Below are 18,036 nucleotides of genomic sequence, written 5' to 3' on the forward strand. Positions count from 1 at the left end.
TGTTTGGATCTAAATAAGAAGACTTTTATTGGTCAATCGAAGCAAATAATCGTACACCCGTCTAAATATAAAACCCGATTTCTTATTGGCAGCTAAATATTTCATAGGATATCACATGACATCAAAATGGCGGAGTGAAGACGGAAAAACATTTTGTTGTTATTTAATGTTTAGCTACAATTTATAAGAATGGAAGAACACCTGACTAAAAGATTAGAGGGATTAACAGTTTTAATTGGTTTGGATGAAAATACAAGTAATCTCTTTAACTTTTTTTGCAACGCTCTATACCTAGGTCAGTGGGAGTTAGCCAGAGCGTGTGTGCATATTCTTCGAAAGACAAACCAGAAGCCCGTAGATTTTGTTCAAGATATAGCCCGTCAACCTTTTAATAGATGGTAAGTCTGGATAGGATCCAGATAAATACGTTGTAGATACCAATTCTTGCATAAACTCGATGGTGGACGGCTCTAGAGTCTATTTCTTTGGTAGAAACCAGTACTGGGTGTCTTTCGAGGAAATCTAAAGAATGCTTCCTCAGTGAGGGTATAACACCATGACCTCCTGGTCTCTAGATTGACACCATATGCACTATGCCACAGTGACCTATATGACAAAGGCTTGTATTCAGATAGTATACTGCATTCACAATTCAAGATAGGGAGGAATAAAACAGGACATTGTAAGTTTCCTTATTTGATAGTGATCATAGATATCACTGGCATCGGTGCATTTTGATTCCTCGAGTTGGATGATATTAAATTTTTTTTGATTGATTATCAAATTGTATTTTCACCCACGCCCAGCGATACAGTTTTATTTTTTCGATTTTTTTTTAAATGTATTGCAACAACTACAAACTTAAAATGTCAAACAGCTAATAGAAAACTGAAGATTATATGGAAAAGATAACCAGACCTAGATTTTAGTTAGTGTGGGGATTGGTCATGACATTTTTACTATGTCCATTCTTCCTCTACCTCTGATTAAAGTAGGGGAGTTAACAGTAACTGTACATGCTTCTGTATGTGCTTTTAAGTCTAATCAGGGCCCTCAATCCATTTTAGGGGAAGCGGGTCGCTACCCTCATGAGGGGGAATTTTCGCGGCATTTCCCTTTTTGGGGGATTTTTTTACTACTCTCTAATTATTACATTTGTACATGTTTGCACTATATTCATTTCTTTTTTCATAATTTAGTATGTTTAACAAGATTAAATTGAAATAGAATTGAGATATAATAATCATGAGACACATCTTTAAAATATATATATTTTTTTTAATCAAGGGGAATTTTTTCCCCCAAAAGGGGAAAAAAATACACTTTTCAAGTGGGGGACTGCGGCCGAAATTTGACCGCAGATTTGATAAATTGAGGGCCCTGCTAATAAACCAGCTTACCCAGGAAAAAGGATGAACTGTTTATTATCCCCATACTTTTCGGAGAAAAAGTGGGGATTATGTGGTTATCTCTGCCGTCTGTTCGTCAGTCCGTCCGTCCTGGCCACTATCTCCTCCTACACTATTAGCTCTAGAACCTTGAAACTTACACACATGGTAGCTATGAGCATATGTGCAATGGTGCACTATTTGGAATATTAATCTGACCCCTGTGTCAAAAGTTATGGGGGTTGGGGTGGGGCCGGGTCAGAGATTTTCCTGCATGGCCCCATTACCAACCCTGGGCGCCCCTGGGTCAAACATGCAGCGGGATACGCGTTGGCCTCTGCAGCGCCATTTCTAGTTGACAATTGCAATTATATGACTGATTTTTGTGAAATTTGTGGAAAAAACAGCAATTTAACAAACAAACCAATCCTGTATGTTTTCAGTGTGTACTCACCATCAGTGCCCAGTGCATGTCACCTGGCCTGGCTGAGCCATCTGGAGACCCAGGACACCACAACTAGGGACACGCACCAGGTGGGCATTCTTTAGTATTCAAGGGATAAAAGAACGACAATTCTTACAGAGCAGTTTATTTCGTGCCAAGCTATTATACTCTGAGAGCAATAACAGTTTTTTCAGTTTATCATACCTTTACATCCCATTTGTAATGGAATATAATCAATACAATGCGGGATGTTTTTAGCAGTTTGTATAATTGTGGTGTATAAAGTTGACATGAAAAGCGTTGCGTCATGAACAATTAATACACTTAATGTTTGTAAAATATGTTTTTGCTGTCTTTGTGGATTTTTGTTTTATCAGGTCAAATGTATGTATCAGGTGTTTTTGTGTTCGTAATTTTCCAGAGTAAGTTATGTTTTATACTTCAGGTCAGTGATATAGAGTTGCTGTTATAAATGTTCATGAGTGATCAATGGCTAAAGTTGTAAGGGTGCTGGAGTTATAATTTGTTCAGAGTTATTGATGTTTATATTTAGTAGTGCTCTACAGATATCACTTTTCCAGAGTTCTTGATTTTCATACATGTATGTTTCAGTGCAATAAAGAAACCTATTTTCCATAGTTGTGGGGTTCTATAGTAATTGGCAGTTTACTCTTTGTTTTAGACAAAATTAATTGTCATAAGGTATTAGTGTAATAGACTTATTAATGGACATTTTTGTGTAAATGTGTTGCTTTAAAAAACACATAGTATTATATAACTATGTTGGTGTTACAATGGCTGTTCAGCATGTATTTTTTATCCTTGTAATAGATTTGAACACGAGTACTCGTAATGTTCATTTCAATATGAGAAATGTTCTAAGAAAACTCGGAAAATGCATGTGCGTAAAGTGTCGTCCAAGATGAGCTGGGGCAGTCTGCTTTCCACTAGTACACATTTTTTTAAACTATAAGTCTCTGTTAAACATAGATCCAGTAAAGCAGAAAGTGTTTACCCTGATAAGCCTGCAGGGAGGACTGCACAGGCTTATTGGGGATGACATTTTACTGACATGAATTAAACCCAGTTTTTCTTGAAGGAGGTTGATAGTAAACACTAATATTTTCAGGATTTGGCTGAGTTCCATTTTCTCCTACTTGAAGTCTGTCCTTACATAGCCGATATACATTTAAAGGTACATTTCAATCTTTTTAATGTAGGAACAATGTTTGATTTGTTTTACAGTTAAATACTTATAAATGAAATATCCAATATTTTTATTGACAAGCTTGTTAAGTTATTTAGTGCTTCAATACTATTACATATTTAATAATATTTTTTTATTATGATAAAAACAACAATGAATAACATTAAAAATATGTCATTATAAATTATGTTGGAACAAGCACTAGGCAATTACTTTAAATAAGCAGTTTAAATTTAGGTTTTAATTTAATTGACAAATGAAATTGATTAAAAAAATTTTTTTATTGAATTATGAACATATTTAATGCATTTATTTAATCTTGTATAGGATTCTTGTTAGCTTGATACCATATTCAAAAGTATTTCTTCCACAAGTCAAACGTTTATTTGTTTATTTGTTAAACATGTTTTTATAATATATTACCACTGCTTGGTTCTGAATCTTCAGGAGCTGTATTCGTACTTTAAATGGCTACACACCCCTATGACCTCACTGACCCCAGGTCACATGCTGACCCTGTCGCCTGGACTACTGAAGTTCCTGCAAACATTACTGACCACCCACACCCGCCTTGCCCACAACCTTATAACCCACATCACCCACACCCCCTCCCACGGGGACTTAGAACCCCTGACCAAGAACCATCGGGCGATTCAATTTGTGTACATGAACGCAGTAAACGGGCTGCTGGACAGTCTGACCCAGTCAGACCTTGATGAGGATCTTAAACACAGCCATGTTGGCAAGATTTATGATATCTTGGCCCTGTTTGACCTGCCGCGGGATATCTCGCCACAGTTGGTTAAGCCAGTCCTATCGAAGCTTATTGAGGTCGCCAATCTGTGGCCGGGACTTTTGAAGAATCAAGCAGTAATGTCTGTGTTAGTTGGTCAGGGGGATACTTGTATGCTGGAAGAGTTTTGTCGGTTGGATTACGAAGCGGAGACGAACAAAGCAGTGGAAACGTACCAGATTTGTGCAGAGTTAAGCGAGGAGCAACGATGGCTGCTGCACCTGTTGTCGCTCACGGATGCTAACTGTCGCTGGAAGATGATGCTCATGTTTGCTGTCAAAACGAAGAGGCATGTTCTGGAAGTTATAATGGTGAGAGCATTTCACATGTCTGTGCCACTGTCAATTTTATCTACTGTATGTTCCTGAAATTTGCAGTAAGCTGTACTTATTGAATGGAGTCTGTGAATGAAATCCTGTCAAGTTTTAAATAAGTGATACGTAAGTTTAAATAAAAAATTAAATTCTAACCAATTTTATGAAAATTAAAAACCAGTATTTTGTTTGAAATATATTTATTATTGATCTAACAAGGCAATTATCCTGGGCACATTAACCCTATATCAATATAGGAGACTTATTCATGGATATTGCACTTAATGCATGTGCACAAAGTGTTGTCCAAGATTAGTCCGGGATGACACTATCTCCTTTTATGGAATTGTTTGTGTAAATGAAGTATCTTCTGAACAAAAATCCTGTTTAGGCGCAAAGTGTTGCCCCTGATAAGCTTGTGAGGACTGACATGCTAATCTGGGACAACACTTTACGCAGAGATTTCCCAGAGCATGGCTTAATGATATTCTATATCAGGAGACCGGCCTGGCGCTGATCAAGTGCAGCATGTTCAACAAGCTATCTGCTCTGCTGGAGCCGCCAGAGTTACATCCCTTGAAACCTCTCCTGCTCTTGCTGGGCTGGACTTCCTGCATCAACAGTTCTGAAGGGAGAGAACTCCTGCACACACTCTGGAATAAAAAGGTAAGGGTAAGGTTACATCCCCTGATGCCTTTCCTACTCCTGCTGAGTTCCTGCATCAACAGCTCTGAAGGGAGCTGTAAACATTTGTCTGTTAACAAGTATATTTAAAATTGGCAAATATATATGAGCCTCTCTTTGGGAAAAATGGGGTGTAATGCATGTGTGTAAAGTGTCGTCCCTGTGCAAACTGCACGGGCTAATCTGGTACGACACTTTTCATGAATGCTTTAAGCCCCATTTTCCCAAAGCCAGACTCATTTTCTATCTGTATATTCCTTGTGATGATATCAATTGATTTATTGCCCCTGTTTTAGAGTGACAGCGAGCATCCTGCCATCACCATGGGCTGTAAGAAGCTGGCCTACCAGATCGATCTTATACAGTGGTGTGTGGAGAAGGCCAGGTAGAAAGATCTATATCTGCGTTAAATATGTGTGGAAACTGTCTTAATAATATTTTTGTGAGCCATACAAAGGGAAGGTAATAAAAGCGGCCCAACCAAAAATAAGTTAATGACACATGAACATTAACTTTGTGTAGCTCTTATATTTTTTTTAATCACATGCTTTTACACAGTAAAAATTAATACAATATATAGCATACATTTAGACAATTATTAAAATAAATGTTAACATACTTGTCCTCTTGAAATTGATAAATAATGCTAGCGTTGTGTTAACGTTTTAATGGCGTCCTTTCTTTAAGCATAACAATATAATATACATGTATATAAACTACAATAACAAAATGACATACATGCATATGATTTTATGCCACATTTATTGTCCGATCATCATGAAACTTGGCCAGACTATTTGTCCCAATGATATCTTGGATGAGTTCAAAAATGGTTCCGTTTGGTGGAAAAACATGGCCGCCAAGGGGTCGTGGCATTTTTCCTTATATAGCTATAGTAAAACCTTGTGAACACTCTAGAAGCCACATTTATTGTCCGATCATCATGAAACTTGGTCAGAAGATCAGTTCCTTTTAATCTCAGGTGAGCGACTTTGGGCATTTCAGGCCCTCTTGTTTGTAACTTCTTGCAACCCTACTTAATATAAATAAAAAAATGAGTGAAAAAAAAGATATTAATACTTGTACTCCCGTTATTTTAATTCACAGTTTATCTCTTTTATTTTGATGACTCAAAGTCATCAACATAGCCTTTGAAATCTTGAAGCTGTTAGGGTCTGTCTTGGTATCATAAAAATAGTTACTTCTGAGCTAGGGAAAATTGGGAGTTGAAGCAAACATTTAGTAATACTTTTAGCATGTAGTATGTTAAAAATTCATCAATACATTTGAACCTTGCTCATGGAAAACCAGGCTAAATGCCTGTGCTTAAAGTGTTGTCACATATTAGCCTGTGCAGTTTGCACAGGCTTATAAGGGAGACTTTGCTTTTCTGTTTTTTTAATGTAAAAAGGTCTCCTCTAAAGGAAAATTTGTTAAGACGGAAAGTGTAATCAGGACACATAACGCACATTCATTAAGCCCAGTATTCCCAGAACAATGCTCCATTATTTGTCTTAAATACCATTAACCCTTTCAGCACTGAAACTGAATTTTAAAGGCCTTTGCAAACAGTTTGTATCTAGATGAGATGCCACAGAACGATCCAAACTGTTTGCTATTATTTGAAAAACAATTGAAGAAAATGCTAATTTTAGAAATTCAGCAGACAACATTTTAGCAGACAACAAATTTCCCAGCATGCAAAGGGTTAAGAACGTGACTCAAATGATTGTTTTGTATTTACTTCAAAAGAGCCACAGGTAACATTCAGTATTACACTTTTGTAATTTCATGGTAATGTCAGAATTTCTGGTGCTATTTCAGACCCCTGATGAAGGAGGATGTGTCTGGTCCGCGCTTGTCACGCTCAGTGGACCTGTTCCGTGGCCTGGAGAGCCACTCTGTGCTGTACGTACTCAACACCTCCACCCGCCTGTCAGCTCTTGACCAGGGCGAGGTACTGCAGCTGCTACAGAAAGTGCCGCTTACACGTGAGTGTCCATTGTCTCTCTCAAGAATCACTTGAGTTGAGTTTTAGTATTTAACCCTTTCACGCTCAGAAGAAAAGTGAAAATGGCTATAAGCAACCAGCATAAAACCAGAACAGCCTGTGAGTAAATTGCAGTCTGTTCAGGTTTTATGCTGTTAGCTGCTCATGAGTATCTTAGGGTTGGAAATGAAGACTTAACAACTTGAACCTAGTAAGTAAGGTCTAAAATTTATATTAATTTCCTTTGGGACCTCACAGACAAGTGAGTACCTTGGTGGTAAAGTGTTTATCTAGCTAGAAGTATTGAATTAAAAAAAATGCCTTCAGCTCATAGGGGTACTTTTGAATTACTGCATTATCTTGAGCATACAACAATATATATTTCAAGGCAATTTTTTTTACAGTTGTTATTTGCAGATGCATTTGTAAATGTATCATCTAGATTGCAATACATTTAAACAGTTTTAAACAGATTGTTGCTAGAACTCAGAAGTCAATCATGTGCCAGATGCTTAAATAATATGAATGAATGCTACAACATGTGTGTAGAGATTAATTGATGGGCTGCACAATTAACCAGGTCTGATTTTTGGTTTTCAGTGCAGCCCGAGGACAAAGACAAGAAGCGTGTCAAGTCGGTCCGGTTTCAGGAGTTTGAAGATCCATCCCCGGTCTCCTCTACCCCGGACTCAGACTCTCCCAGCCTAAGTCTGGATCAGCTCAAGGACATGAGTATCTACACGGGATTCTGCGCTCTCAAGAACGTCATGGACGCCATATGGTACTGCGCGCAATCCCCCGACGTACGACTGTCCAGACCTGTCCTACTGCAGGGGAGACATGCCCTGTCCCGGAGGCTGATGTCCGGCAGTAGCTCGGAGTCGGATCGTTCCAGATCCAACAGCGAGGTCTCTCTTCCAGACGACACCAATCTGGGGAGTAATGATGTCGTCATCAACGAAAGTCCTGGTGTTGAGTTAAATATTCACACTCTTTATGCTGAGAATGTGACTTCTAAACTGAACGCTGCCAAAAATTATCTGGCTAAACTTCAGCCGTTGACATTTCGAGTTGAGATGTTGGAGAATGTGTTTAGTCTGCTGTTTGTAACCCATGACGACATTCAGGACATTCTTCAGGCCTCAGAATATAACAGTGATGAAGGTGATGACTCTAAAAGTGCCAGCGGTGATGTACAAACCCCTGTGTTAACGCCCATCAAAGAACTCCCTTCAAGGGGCAAAACTGGTGTGGCAAAGCTACAAGATAATACTAATGTTACTGCTGCTTATGATGAGCCATATGTAGAGACCCCAACAGGAAGCCATGTGGACCAACCCTCTATTGAGGCTGATGAAAAGATTGACATGAACAAAGTTGGCAAGGCGTTGGAAAACATTAAGGCTCATATTTCAAAGAAACGCCATAAGAGCAGTGACGACAATTGGCTCGACAGAAGGTCAAGCGTGTCAGAAAACATCAGTTCCCTAAGTGCGTCCAGCTCTGTTAATATGGACTTGATTGGGTTTATATGCAGCGAGTATCTGGTCAGAGACATACTGGCAATGCTTAAAGACTGCATTCTGGATGTCTCGGCCGCTAAATTCCATATCCATGGCAACAAAACAGATTCAAGGGACCGTTATAAACCAGTAAGGGAGGCTGTTACAAAAGCCACAGTTGACCTGGACCCCAACATTGAGGAACCTCTATGTCATCTTGTGAAGTCTAGCGTTACTATGGAAACGTTGCAGAAGAGAATCACTCAGCTGGAGAAGTTCACAAGTGAGGCCCACTGGAGGTAGGCTATGCATGAACTTTATTCAGTTTACTTCATTAAATTTCTACTGTTATGGTATTTTTCGCTAAAACAGAGGGGGTAGTCATGTGACAAACAAGATGGCAACATCCTTGCCGAGACTCACTGGTATTTTTTCCCTCTTTTATACCCTGAATTAAGTTTATTATGCCCCCCTTAGAAGAAGAGGGGGTATATTGTTTTGCACACGTCGGTCAGTCCGTCGGTCTGTTGGTCCGTCCACCAAATGGTTTCTGGATGATGACTCGAAAACGCTTAGGCCTAGTTACTTTTTAAAATGCCACTCACTTTCTAGCCTCATCAGCAAGAAAGAAAGAAAGCGTTTATTTTGTATTTATAGTCGTTCTATATCTAGACTTTTCTCGCTACAAATTTCCCTTGCAAGAGCTGTAATTTTGTGTGCGGCTTAGGAATTTCACAGAGAGTAAAGTCGAGATATAGAACGAATATCAATATGAAATAAACGGTTATCACTTTCTTGCTTATTCGGCTGGAAAGTGAGAGGCATTACACAACTTGATAAAAGTAATCATTGATAGAAAACGATGAAAGGTAAAAAGTATTAAAAAAAACGAAAAAATAAAAACACGCAAATTTGAAGATAAACAGTGATCATGATTTCCTCCTTTAACTCTGTTAACCATACATGCCACATTAATTTCTGCACAAAATTGGCTGAATTTATTTCAAAGAAAATATTGCCCCATGACACTATACCGTGAACTGATCTTCCATTTTAGTCCATAATGCATGCTCAACACAAATCACATGCTTTAAAAAAAATTCAAATAATTTCAATATTGAAGATAATCTCAAAAACACAAACACAAATGTCTTTTTAGCTCACCTGATTGCTCAGGTGAGCTTTTGTGACTGGTCTTTGTCCGTCGTATGTCCATCTGTCCGTCCGTAAACATTTGCTCGTAAGCACTCTAGAGGCCACATTTCTTGTCCTATCTTCATGAAACTTGATCAGAAGCTTTGTCCAAATGAAATCTCGGCCGCGTTCAAAACTGGGATGTGCCGGGTCAAAAACTAGGTCACTAGGTCAAAAAAAAGAAAAACCTTGAAAACACTGTAGAAGTCACATTTCATGCCCAATCTTCATATAACTTTGTCAAAATGTTAGTTTTAATAATATCTTGGTTGAGTCCAAAAGTGGTTCCGATCCGTTGAAAAACATGGCTGCCAGTGGGCGGGGCAGTTTTCCTTATTTGGCTATAGAGAAACCTTGTTAACACTCTAGAAGTCACAATTTTTGCCCATTCATCATGAAAGTTGGTCAAAACATTGGTTCAATTGATGTCTCGGACGAGTTATAAAATGGTCAAGATCGGTGAAAAAACATGGCCGCCAGTGGGCGGGGCATTTTTCTCTATATGTATATAGTGGCAGTTTTCCCTATTTGGCTATAGAGAAACCTTGTAAACACTCTAGAAGTCACAATTTTTGCCCAATCATCATGAAAGTTGGTCAAAACATTGGTTTTACTGATATCTCGGACAACTTTGAAAATGGTCGGAATTGGTGAAAAAACATGGCCGCCAGTGGGCGGGGAATTTTTCTCAATATGTATATAGTGGCATTTTTCCCTATTTGGCTATAGAGAAACCTTGTAAACACTCTAGAAGTCACAATTTTTGCCCAATCATCATGCAAGTTGGTAAAAACATTGGTTTTATTGATATCTCGGACGAGTTTGAAAATGGTTGGGATTGGTTAAAAAAAATGGCCGCCAGTGGGCGGGGCATTTTTCTCTATATGTATATAGTGAAAATGTGAACAGTAGAAGTCACATTTTTGGCCCAATTTTCATGAAATTTGCTCAGACCATTTGTTTCCTTGATACGAGAGTTGAGTTCAAAAATGGTTCCGGTCAATTGAATAACATGGCTGCTGGGAGGGGGGCAGTTTTCTCATTATGCCCCCCCCCTTTCGAAGAAGAGGGGGTATATTGTTTTGCTCATGTCAGTTGGTCCACCAGATGGTTTCTGGATGATAACTCAAGAGCGCTTATGCCAAGGATCATGAAACTTCATAGGTACATTGATCATGACCCGCAGATGACTTCTAGTGATTTTTAGGTCACTAGGTCAAAGGTCAAGGTCACGATGACCCGAAATAGTAAAATGGTTTCCGGATGATATCTCAAGAACACTTATGCTAAGGATCATGAAACTTCATAGATACATTGATCATGACTCGCAGATGACCCCTATTGAATTTCAGGTCACTAGGTCAAAGGTCAAGGTCACGGTGACCCAAAGCAGTGAAATGGTTTCCGGATGATAACTCAAGAACGCTTATACCTAGGATCATGAAACTTCATAGGTACAATGATCATGACTGGCAGATGACCCCAATTGATTTTTAGGTCACTAGGTCAAAGGTCAAGGTCACGGTGACCCGAAATAGTAAAATGGTTTCTGGATGATAACTCAAGAACGCTTATGCCTAGGTTCATGAAACTTCATAGGTATATTGATCATGACTCGCAGATGACCCCTATTGATTATCAGGTCACTAGGTCAAAGGTCAAGGTCACAGTGCCAAATAACGTATTCACACAATGGGTGTCAAGGTCACAGTGACTCAACTTGGAAAAATGGTTTCTGGATGATAACTCAAGAATGCTTACACCTAGGATCATGAAACTTCATAGGTATATTGATCATGACTCGCAGATGAAATAATGATGAAACTTTACCAGGATGTTTGTCTGGACAATATCTAGGTCAAGTTTGACATTTGGTAAAGATTGAATGAACCGACTCCTCTCAGGTGAGCGAACTAGGGCCATCTTGGCCCTCTTGTTTTTTAATTTTACAGAATAATGTGTTGTTGGATATTTTTCTGTTTTATATTGTAACATTTTATGTCATTGAAATCCAGTTAAGACATGTGTATCCCTTTTGAGCAAGTGCCAACACTTTTCCTGATTTGCAAGCATACTGTTCTGTTCTTATTTAAATATAATGGCCAATCGACAATGAATTTACATGCAGTATGAACAAACTATATTCTGAAAATATGGCGACAGTTAAAGCAAACTTATGTGAATGATGAAAACACGTTTGTATTTAGATTTAAAAAAATCCGCTTACTTTGCCCATGCTAATCTTAATCCCAGTTGCTATAATATCCAGGATATAACTGATGTTGGGCAATAAAACACAAACAGAGTCAGCTTTTTCAGAAGTTGTGAAACAATGAATAATAATATTTTTATTGGTAGCAATTATGGCCATAGTCACATGCTGTAAAAAAGAGTATGACAAAATCAATATATCTTTATCACTGAGAAGATTTTAACAACAATTTTTGGCTAGCAATTGTTGTTTTTAGCTGGCAACAAAGGTTACAGAGGTCAAATTTTATGATTAACTTACAGAACAAGCTTTGTTTTTTACTATGTTGGGACAAATCATCTAACAATATTTGAAAACATTCTAAATGTTTCAAGCAGGACTGTCCCCCCCCCCCCCCCCCAAAGCAGGACATATGGCTTTATGGTTTTGTTTGTTTGTAGGTATCAGCTAGTATCAGACGAGCACATTCCCCTTGCCCCGGGAGAGGTTCTGTCAGAGGTTGTCATGACAACGGGGGGCATGTCTGACGACGAGGTCGAGATCAAGGACAAAAAAGGCAGCAGACGACGGAGATCTAGTAAGTACATTTGGGTTGCATTCTGGGTGAACGTGGCTTAATGCATGTGGGTCAAGTGTCTTCACAGATTAGCCTTTGCAGTCAGCATAAAAAAAATCAGGGACAACACTCAGCCAAAAGAAAAAATTCTGTCAGAATGACTTCATTTAAACCAAAAATTCCATATAAGCAGAAAGTGTTGTCCTTGTTACGCCTGTGTGGATCGCATATGATAATATTTGACAGCGTTTAAGGCACATGCATTAAGCCCATTTTTCACAGAATGGGGCTCATTTGCTGGATAATGAGAGAAACTGTAACAGTAAAATAGTAGGGATTAGCAACCTGCCCCCTTTTTTGGTTCCCTCAGATATAGTGATGTTGATTATCAAAATTTTCTTTCAAATTTCTCAGTTTTCATGTTAAATACCTGAATTTTATTTTGGGACGTTCATAAAATCAAGGAAACTACAAGTATTTTCTTAATTTTTAGCTTGGCTGTTTTCGGAGAAAACCTGAGGTATTGTCACAGCCAGCTCGTCGTCTGCCGTTCGCCGTGTTAAAACCTTAACATAGGCTCTAAAATCTAAGTGCTTCCACCTACAACTTTGAAACTTCATATGTAGATGCACCTTGATGAGCTATACACGCCACACCCATTTTTGGGTCACTAAGTCTAAGGTCAAGGTCACTGTTACCTCTAATATTATTATATAAAACTTCTGACAAGCTTTCATTTATTCAAAACTGCAACCGAAGCCGAGCGTTGGCACCCGCTATGCGGTGCTCTTGTTTATAACACTTCTAAAAATAGTTCCATTGGATAAAATTACCCCTATACTTACCTACCATTATTTCTATTATTTTAGGACAGGTAAATTGTATTGAAATAGAATAAATTAATCAATGTACAATTCATGTAATTGTATTGGAATTTACTCTTCTTTGTCAGCTTTGAAATCAATACAACTTCACAGCTTTGCTAATTCTTGCCTGAAATGATATAGAACAGAAAAGTAAAAAAGTAAATATTCTGATTCCTTAATTGGACAATATTGTTTCACATGCTGTGGGGTGAATCCATTGTACATGGTTATTTAGCCAATTACGCGAATGTACCGGTAATTGTCGATCGCCCTCAGACAGGTATCTGCCATGTTTTATTACCTTAATCCAGCTGTAAAAATCTATGATCAAAGTGTCAAAAGATAAGCAAAACAGGGCCGAAATCTGTAAAAATACAAAATGTAGCGCTGTAAAATATACTGTCCCAAAAAGTTTGAGATATTGATTATGGCTGAAAACCTGTATGTCCAACACTTATGAGTCACGAAAAACAATTATTTTTGCTACAAAAGAAGGTGTCAAAAAATTTAGAGTGTCTGAAGACATAGAGTTATTATGGTACATCATTCCCCTATTCTTACCTATATCTTTCCCCTTTACTTACCTATATTTTTCCCTATACTTAAGTTCAAACTGTTGTTCAGTTTTCTGTACATTATTAGGTGATTTCATGAATTACAAAACTGTTATTATCATTTGCATATAGATCTTAATTGAACCATGGGTAAGATTCAGTGCATGTAAATAACATTACTTTCTTGGTGCAATTAACATTCCTTGTGTCTGTAATATTAGTTCATTATACATTATTTTATGTTTCCGATTTTCTTCTCAAGTTTTTAGAGACTAGTATTCCCAATTACATGAGCTGCCCTCTGTGCTTTATTCATGGGCAGTCCAAACAGGCTAAACAGAGACAACAATTTTTGTCAAGACTGGATTAAAAAAAATAATATTTTAAACAAAAAAGTCCATAAAGGCAGAAAGTGTAGTCCCTGATTAGCCTGTGCAGACTGCACAGATTGAATGCCAGTTCTCCCACAGCGAGGCTCAAATAAAACTGTACCTCTTCTAGGTTCTTCAAAGAATGGTAAAGATGCACAGGAGTTACATGCAGGTCGAAGGCCGTCGCAAGGAAGGCATTCTGTCTCCAGGGTGTCAGTTGCTAAGATACCGGGAGGTCAATCAAGGTCAAGTTCACGTCAGCTGGTGTCCACAATGCTAGCCAGTCCTGCCAGCCTGCTCACCATGTCCATCCGGCGTGGACAGACCACGCAGACCAGGCAGATCATCAAGGTACCAGAGATGGCAACATGAGGCGCAAACATTTATGAATCAGCTATATAAGTCGCGTTCTGAAAAAACTGGGCATAATGCATGCAGTCCGCACAGGCTAATCAGGGATGACACTTTCCACCTAAATTGGATTTTTGCTAAGAATAGACTTCATTTAAACAAAAAATGTCATAAAAGGGGAAAGTGTCGTCCCTGATAAGCCTGTGCGGACTGCACAGGCTAATCTGGGATGACACTTTATGCACATGCTTTGCATTAAGTCCCGTTTTCTCAGAACGCGACTCACATAACCCTCAAAAGCTCAGATATGCCTTTTGACCCGTTTGTTGTCCATTAGAAAATCAAATTAAATTAACAACCTTAATTCATAAGTTATTCAAGCTTCAAAGACTTTATTTCCAATCCTAAGACACTGATGAGCAGCAATCAGAGTTAAACCTGAACAGCCTGCAAGTTACTCGGAGTCTCTTCTGGTTTTATGCTACTTGCAAATAGCCATTTTTACTTTGCTTCTGATTTGGAAAGTGTTAGTAATTCAGCATATGCAAAGCATATCTTGGTTGAGCAAAGCAATATTTTTATACCATAATACTTAATTCAAAAAGTATGCAAATATTTTGTTGTTAAATTTTGCATATCAACTTACTGGAAAAGGAACTCCTGAAATTATTTGTCTAGTTAGCATTGTCAATGTTGAACAGCTTGTCTAGTGATGTAAGGATCTATATAAATTTCATTATTTTATTGTAGTTTATTTGTAAATCAACAAATATTTCTCATTCTGATGCTCAAATATTAACCCAAGCCCGCATCAGAACTTTAAAATGATGTTTATTGACAGTTTAACAACTCAAAAGTGAAAATATTTGAATAAGTCCAACATGTATTTATGTTGTTTTATGCCTCACACCAGTTCAAAACAATCTTTTCCAGAGATTTGATAGAAATGTAAGTTATCTATACAGCTACAGTATTAATTTCTAATGTAACTATGCCCAGAAGTGAGGCATATTGTTTCTACACTCTGTCAGCCCTAAATTTTATTGTTCCACTCAAGCTCATCCATTTTTAGCTCACCTGAGCTATTGTGATCACTCAGCGTCCGGCGTCCGTCCGTCCGTCCGTCTGTAAACAATTTGTAAACATCTTCTTCTACTAAACCATTGAGCCAATTTCAACTAAATTTCATGTGGAGCATCCCTAGGTCATGGGACAAAAGAATTGTTAAAAAAAAATTGATCACATAACCAAGATGGCCGCCATGACCATATATGGTAAAAACCTTAAAAAATCTTCTTGTCAGAAACCGCTCATCAGATTTTCAAAAAATTTCACAGGGATGACCTTTGAGGGCTCCCCTGAAAAAGTTGTTCAAAGAAATTTGATTCGTCAAAAAACATGGCCGCAGGAGCTCGTTGAACTTTGCATGCTTATTCGTTTTTGCCTATTTTGTGAAAACTTTCAAAGATCTTCCACATTTTTTGTCCGATCCATTCCAAATTTGCACTGTGTCTTTATATCAATGAGGACACAAACTCTACAAAAAATGAGCATTATTGGTCCATGAAGTACAGAATTACCTCCCCTTGAATTGAGAAAATGGTGTTTATGCAATAAAGTCCAAATTTTTCATCCAATTCTTTCCAAACTTGTAAGGATTTAGCATGGTTCAAACAAGGGAAACAACTACGGTTTATGCATGTTCTTTTTATTACATATTTGCCTCCCTTTAATTCATTCAAAATCTCATTTTACAGCAGAGATTCCAAATCTGACCTGTAAATGAGCCCCATATTTACTGCCGGTGCTATGTTACCTTTTCCCATTTGATCATTCTTAAGTATTGGTCTTGTAATGCTGCTACTGCTACTGCTACTGCTACTGCTACTACTACTACTACTACTACTACTACTACTACTACTACTACTACTACTACTACTACTACTACTACTACTACTACTACTTCTACACCTACTACTACTACTACTACTTCTACTACTACTACCACTACTACTACTACTACTACTACTACTACTACTACTACTACTACTACTACTACTACTACTACTACTACTACTACTACTAGTACTACTACTACTAGTACTACTACCACCACCACCACCACCACCACCACCACCACCACCACGTCTACTATTACTACTTCTACTACTACTGCCACTACTACTACTACTTTTACCACTACTACTACTACTACTACTACTACTACTACCACTACTACTACTACTACTACTACTATTACTACTACTTCTACTACTACTACTACTACTACTTCTACTACTACTACTACTACTACTACTACTACTACTACTACTACTACTACTACTACTACTACTACTTACTACTACTACTACTACTACTACTACTACTACTACTACTACTACTACTACTACTACTACTACTACTACTACTACTACTACTACTACTACTACTACTACTACTACTACTACTACTACACCACCACCACCACCACCACCACCACCACCACCACCATTCACAGTGACAAAAACGTATTCACACAATGGCTGCTACTACAACTTATAGCCCATATAGGGGGGCATGCATGTTTTACAAACAGCCCTTGTTTCTATGGGATTTTAACCACAACTGTTCATGTTTATCTCCGACACATATTTTTAGGTCACCTGTCATGAAGTGACATGGTGAGCTTATGTGATCGTGTGATGTCCGGCGTCCGTTGTGCGTGCCTGCGTGTGTCCGTGCGTCCGTCCGTCAACAATTTGTTTGTGTAGACAGTAGAGGTCACAGTTTGCATCCAATCTTGATGTAATTTGGTCAAAATGTTTATCTTGATGAAATCCGGTTTGGGATTGTATTTGAGTCATCTGGGGTCAAAAACAAGGTCACTAGGTCAAATAATAGAGCAACCTTCTGTAGACAATAGAGGTCACAGTTTTCATCCAATCTTTATGAAATTTGGTCAGAATGTTAATCTTGATAAAATCTGGGTTGGGATTTTATTTGGGTCATCTGGGGTCAAAAACTAGGTCACTAGGTCAAATAATAGAAAAACCTTGTGTAGACATTAGAAATCACAGTTTTCATCTAACCTTTATGAAATTTGGTCAGAATTCTTGATGAAATCTGGGTGGGATTGTATTTGGGTCATATGGGGTTAAAATCTAGGTCAAATAAATAGAAAAACTTTGTGTTGACAATAGAGGTCACAGTTTTCATCCAATATTTATGAACTGTGGTCAGAATGTTTATCTTGATGAAATCTGGATTGGAATTGTATTTGGGTCATCTAGAGTCAGGAACTAGGTCACTAGGTCAAATCATAGAAAAACATTGTGTAGACAATAGAGGTCATAGTTTTCATCTGATCTTAATGAGTCAGGTGAGCGATTCAGGGCCATCATGGCCCTCTTGTTTTTGTATATGGTCACCAAACTTTATGTCTATGTTTATAACTTAACATGGAGGCCAAGTTTAATAACCTGATAAGTCTCTTCATGGGCTTTGGAGTAAAGAGCCTTGAAATTTCACAAAATATTGCTCTTTCATGATTAACGCTTTCGTTCTCAACCAGTTGTCATCTAATTGTCACCAAACTTTCTAAAAAAGTTA

At 38.0% G+C, this 18,036-nt stretch overlaps 1 protein-coding gene across 1 annotated transcript in view; it reads left to right on the plus strand.

Annotated features, from left to right (window-relative positions):
- Positions 1–112: 112 nt before the first annotated feature.
- The window catches only part of LOC127872157 (zinc finger FYVE domain-containing protein 26-like), a 98,346-nt gene continuing 80,422 nt past the window's right edge, over positions 113–18,036 (plus strand). The window contains exons 1-10 of the mRNA XM_052415487.1: positions 113–398; positions 1,832–1,922; positions 2,963–3,028; positions 3,488–4,144; positions 4,646–4,813; positions 5,128–5,216; positions 6,656–6,822; positions 7,422–8,622; positions 12,170–12,306; positions 14,207–14,427. Coding sequence (XP_052271447.1) covers positions 190–398; positions 1,832–1,922; positions 2,963–3,028; positions 3,488–4,144; positions 4,646–4,813; positions 5,128–5,216; positions 6,656–6,822; positions 7,422–8,622; positions 12,170–12,306; positions 14,207–14,427 — 3,006 coding nt within the window. The 5' untranslated portion in view covers positions 113–189. The remainder of the gene's footprint in view (positions 399–1,831; positions 1,923–2,962; positions 3,029–3,487; positions 4,145–4,645; positions 4,814–5,127; positions 5,217–6,655; positions 6,823–7,421; positions 8,623–12,169; positions 12,307–14,206; positions 14,428–18,036) is intronic.

The sequence above is a fragment of the Dreissena polymorpha genome, chromosome 3 (assembly GCF_020536995.1).
Source record: "Dreissena polymorpha isolate Duluth1 chromosome 3, UMN_Dpol_1.0, whole genome shotgun sequence".
Classification (NCBI taxonomy): domain Eukaryota; kingdom Metazoa; phylum Mollusca; class Bivalvia; order Myida; family Dreissenidae; genus Dreissena; species Dreissena polymorpha.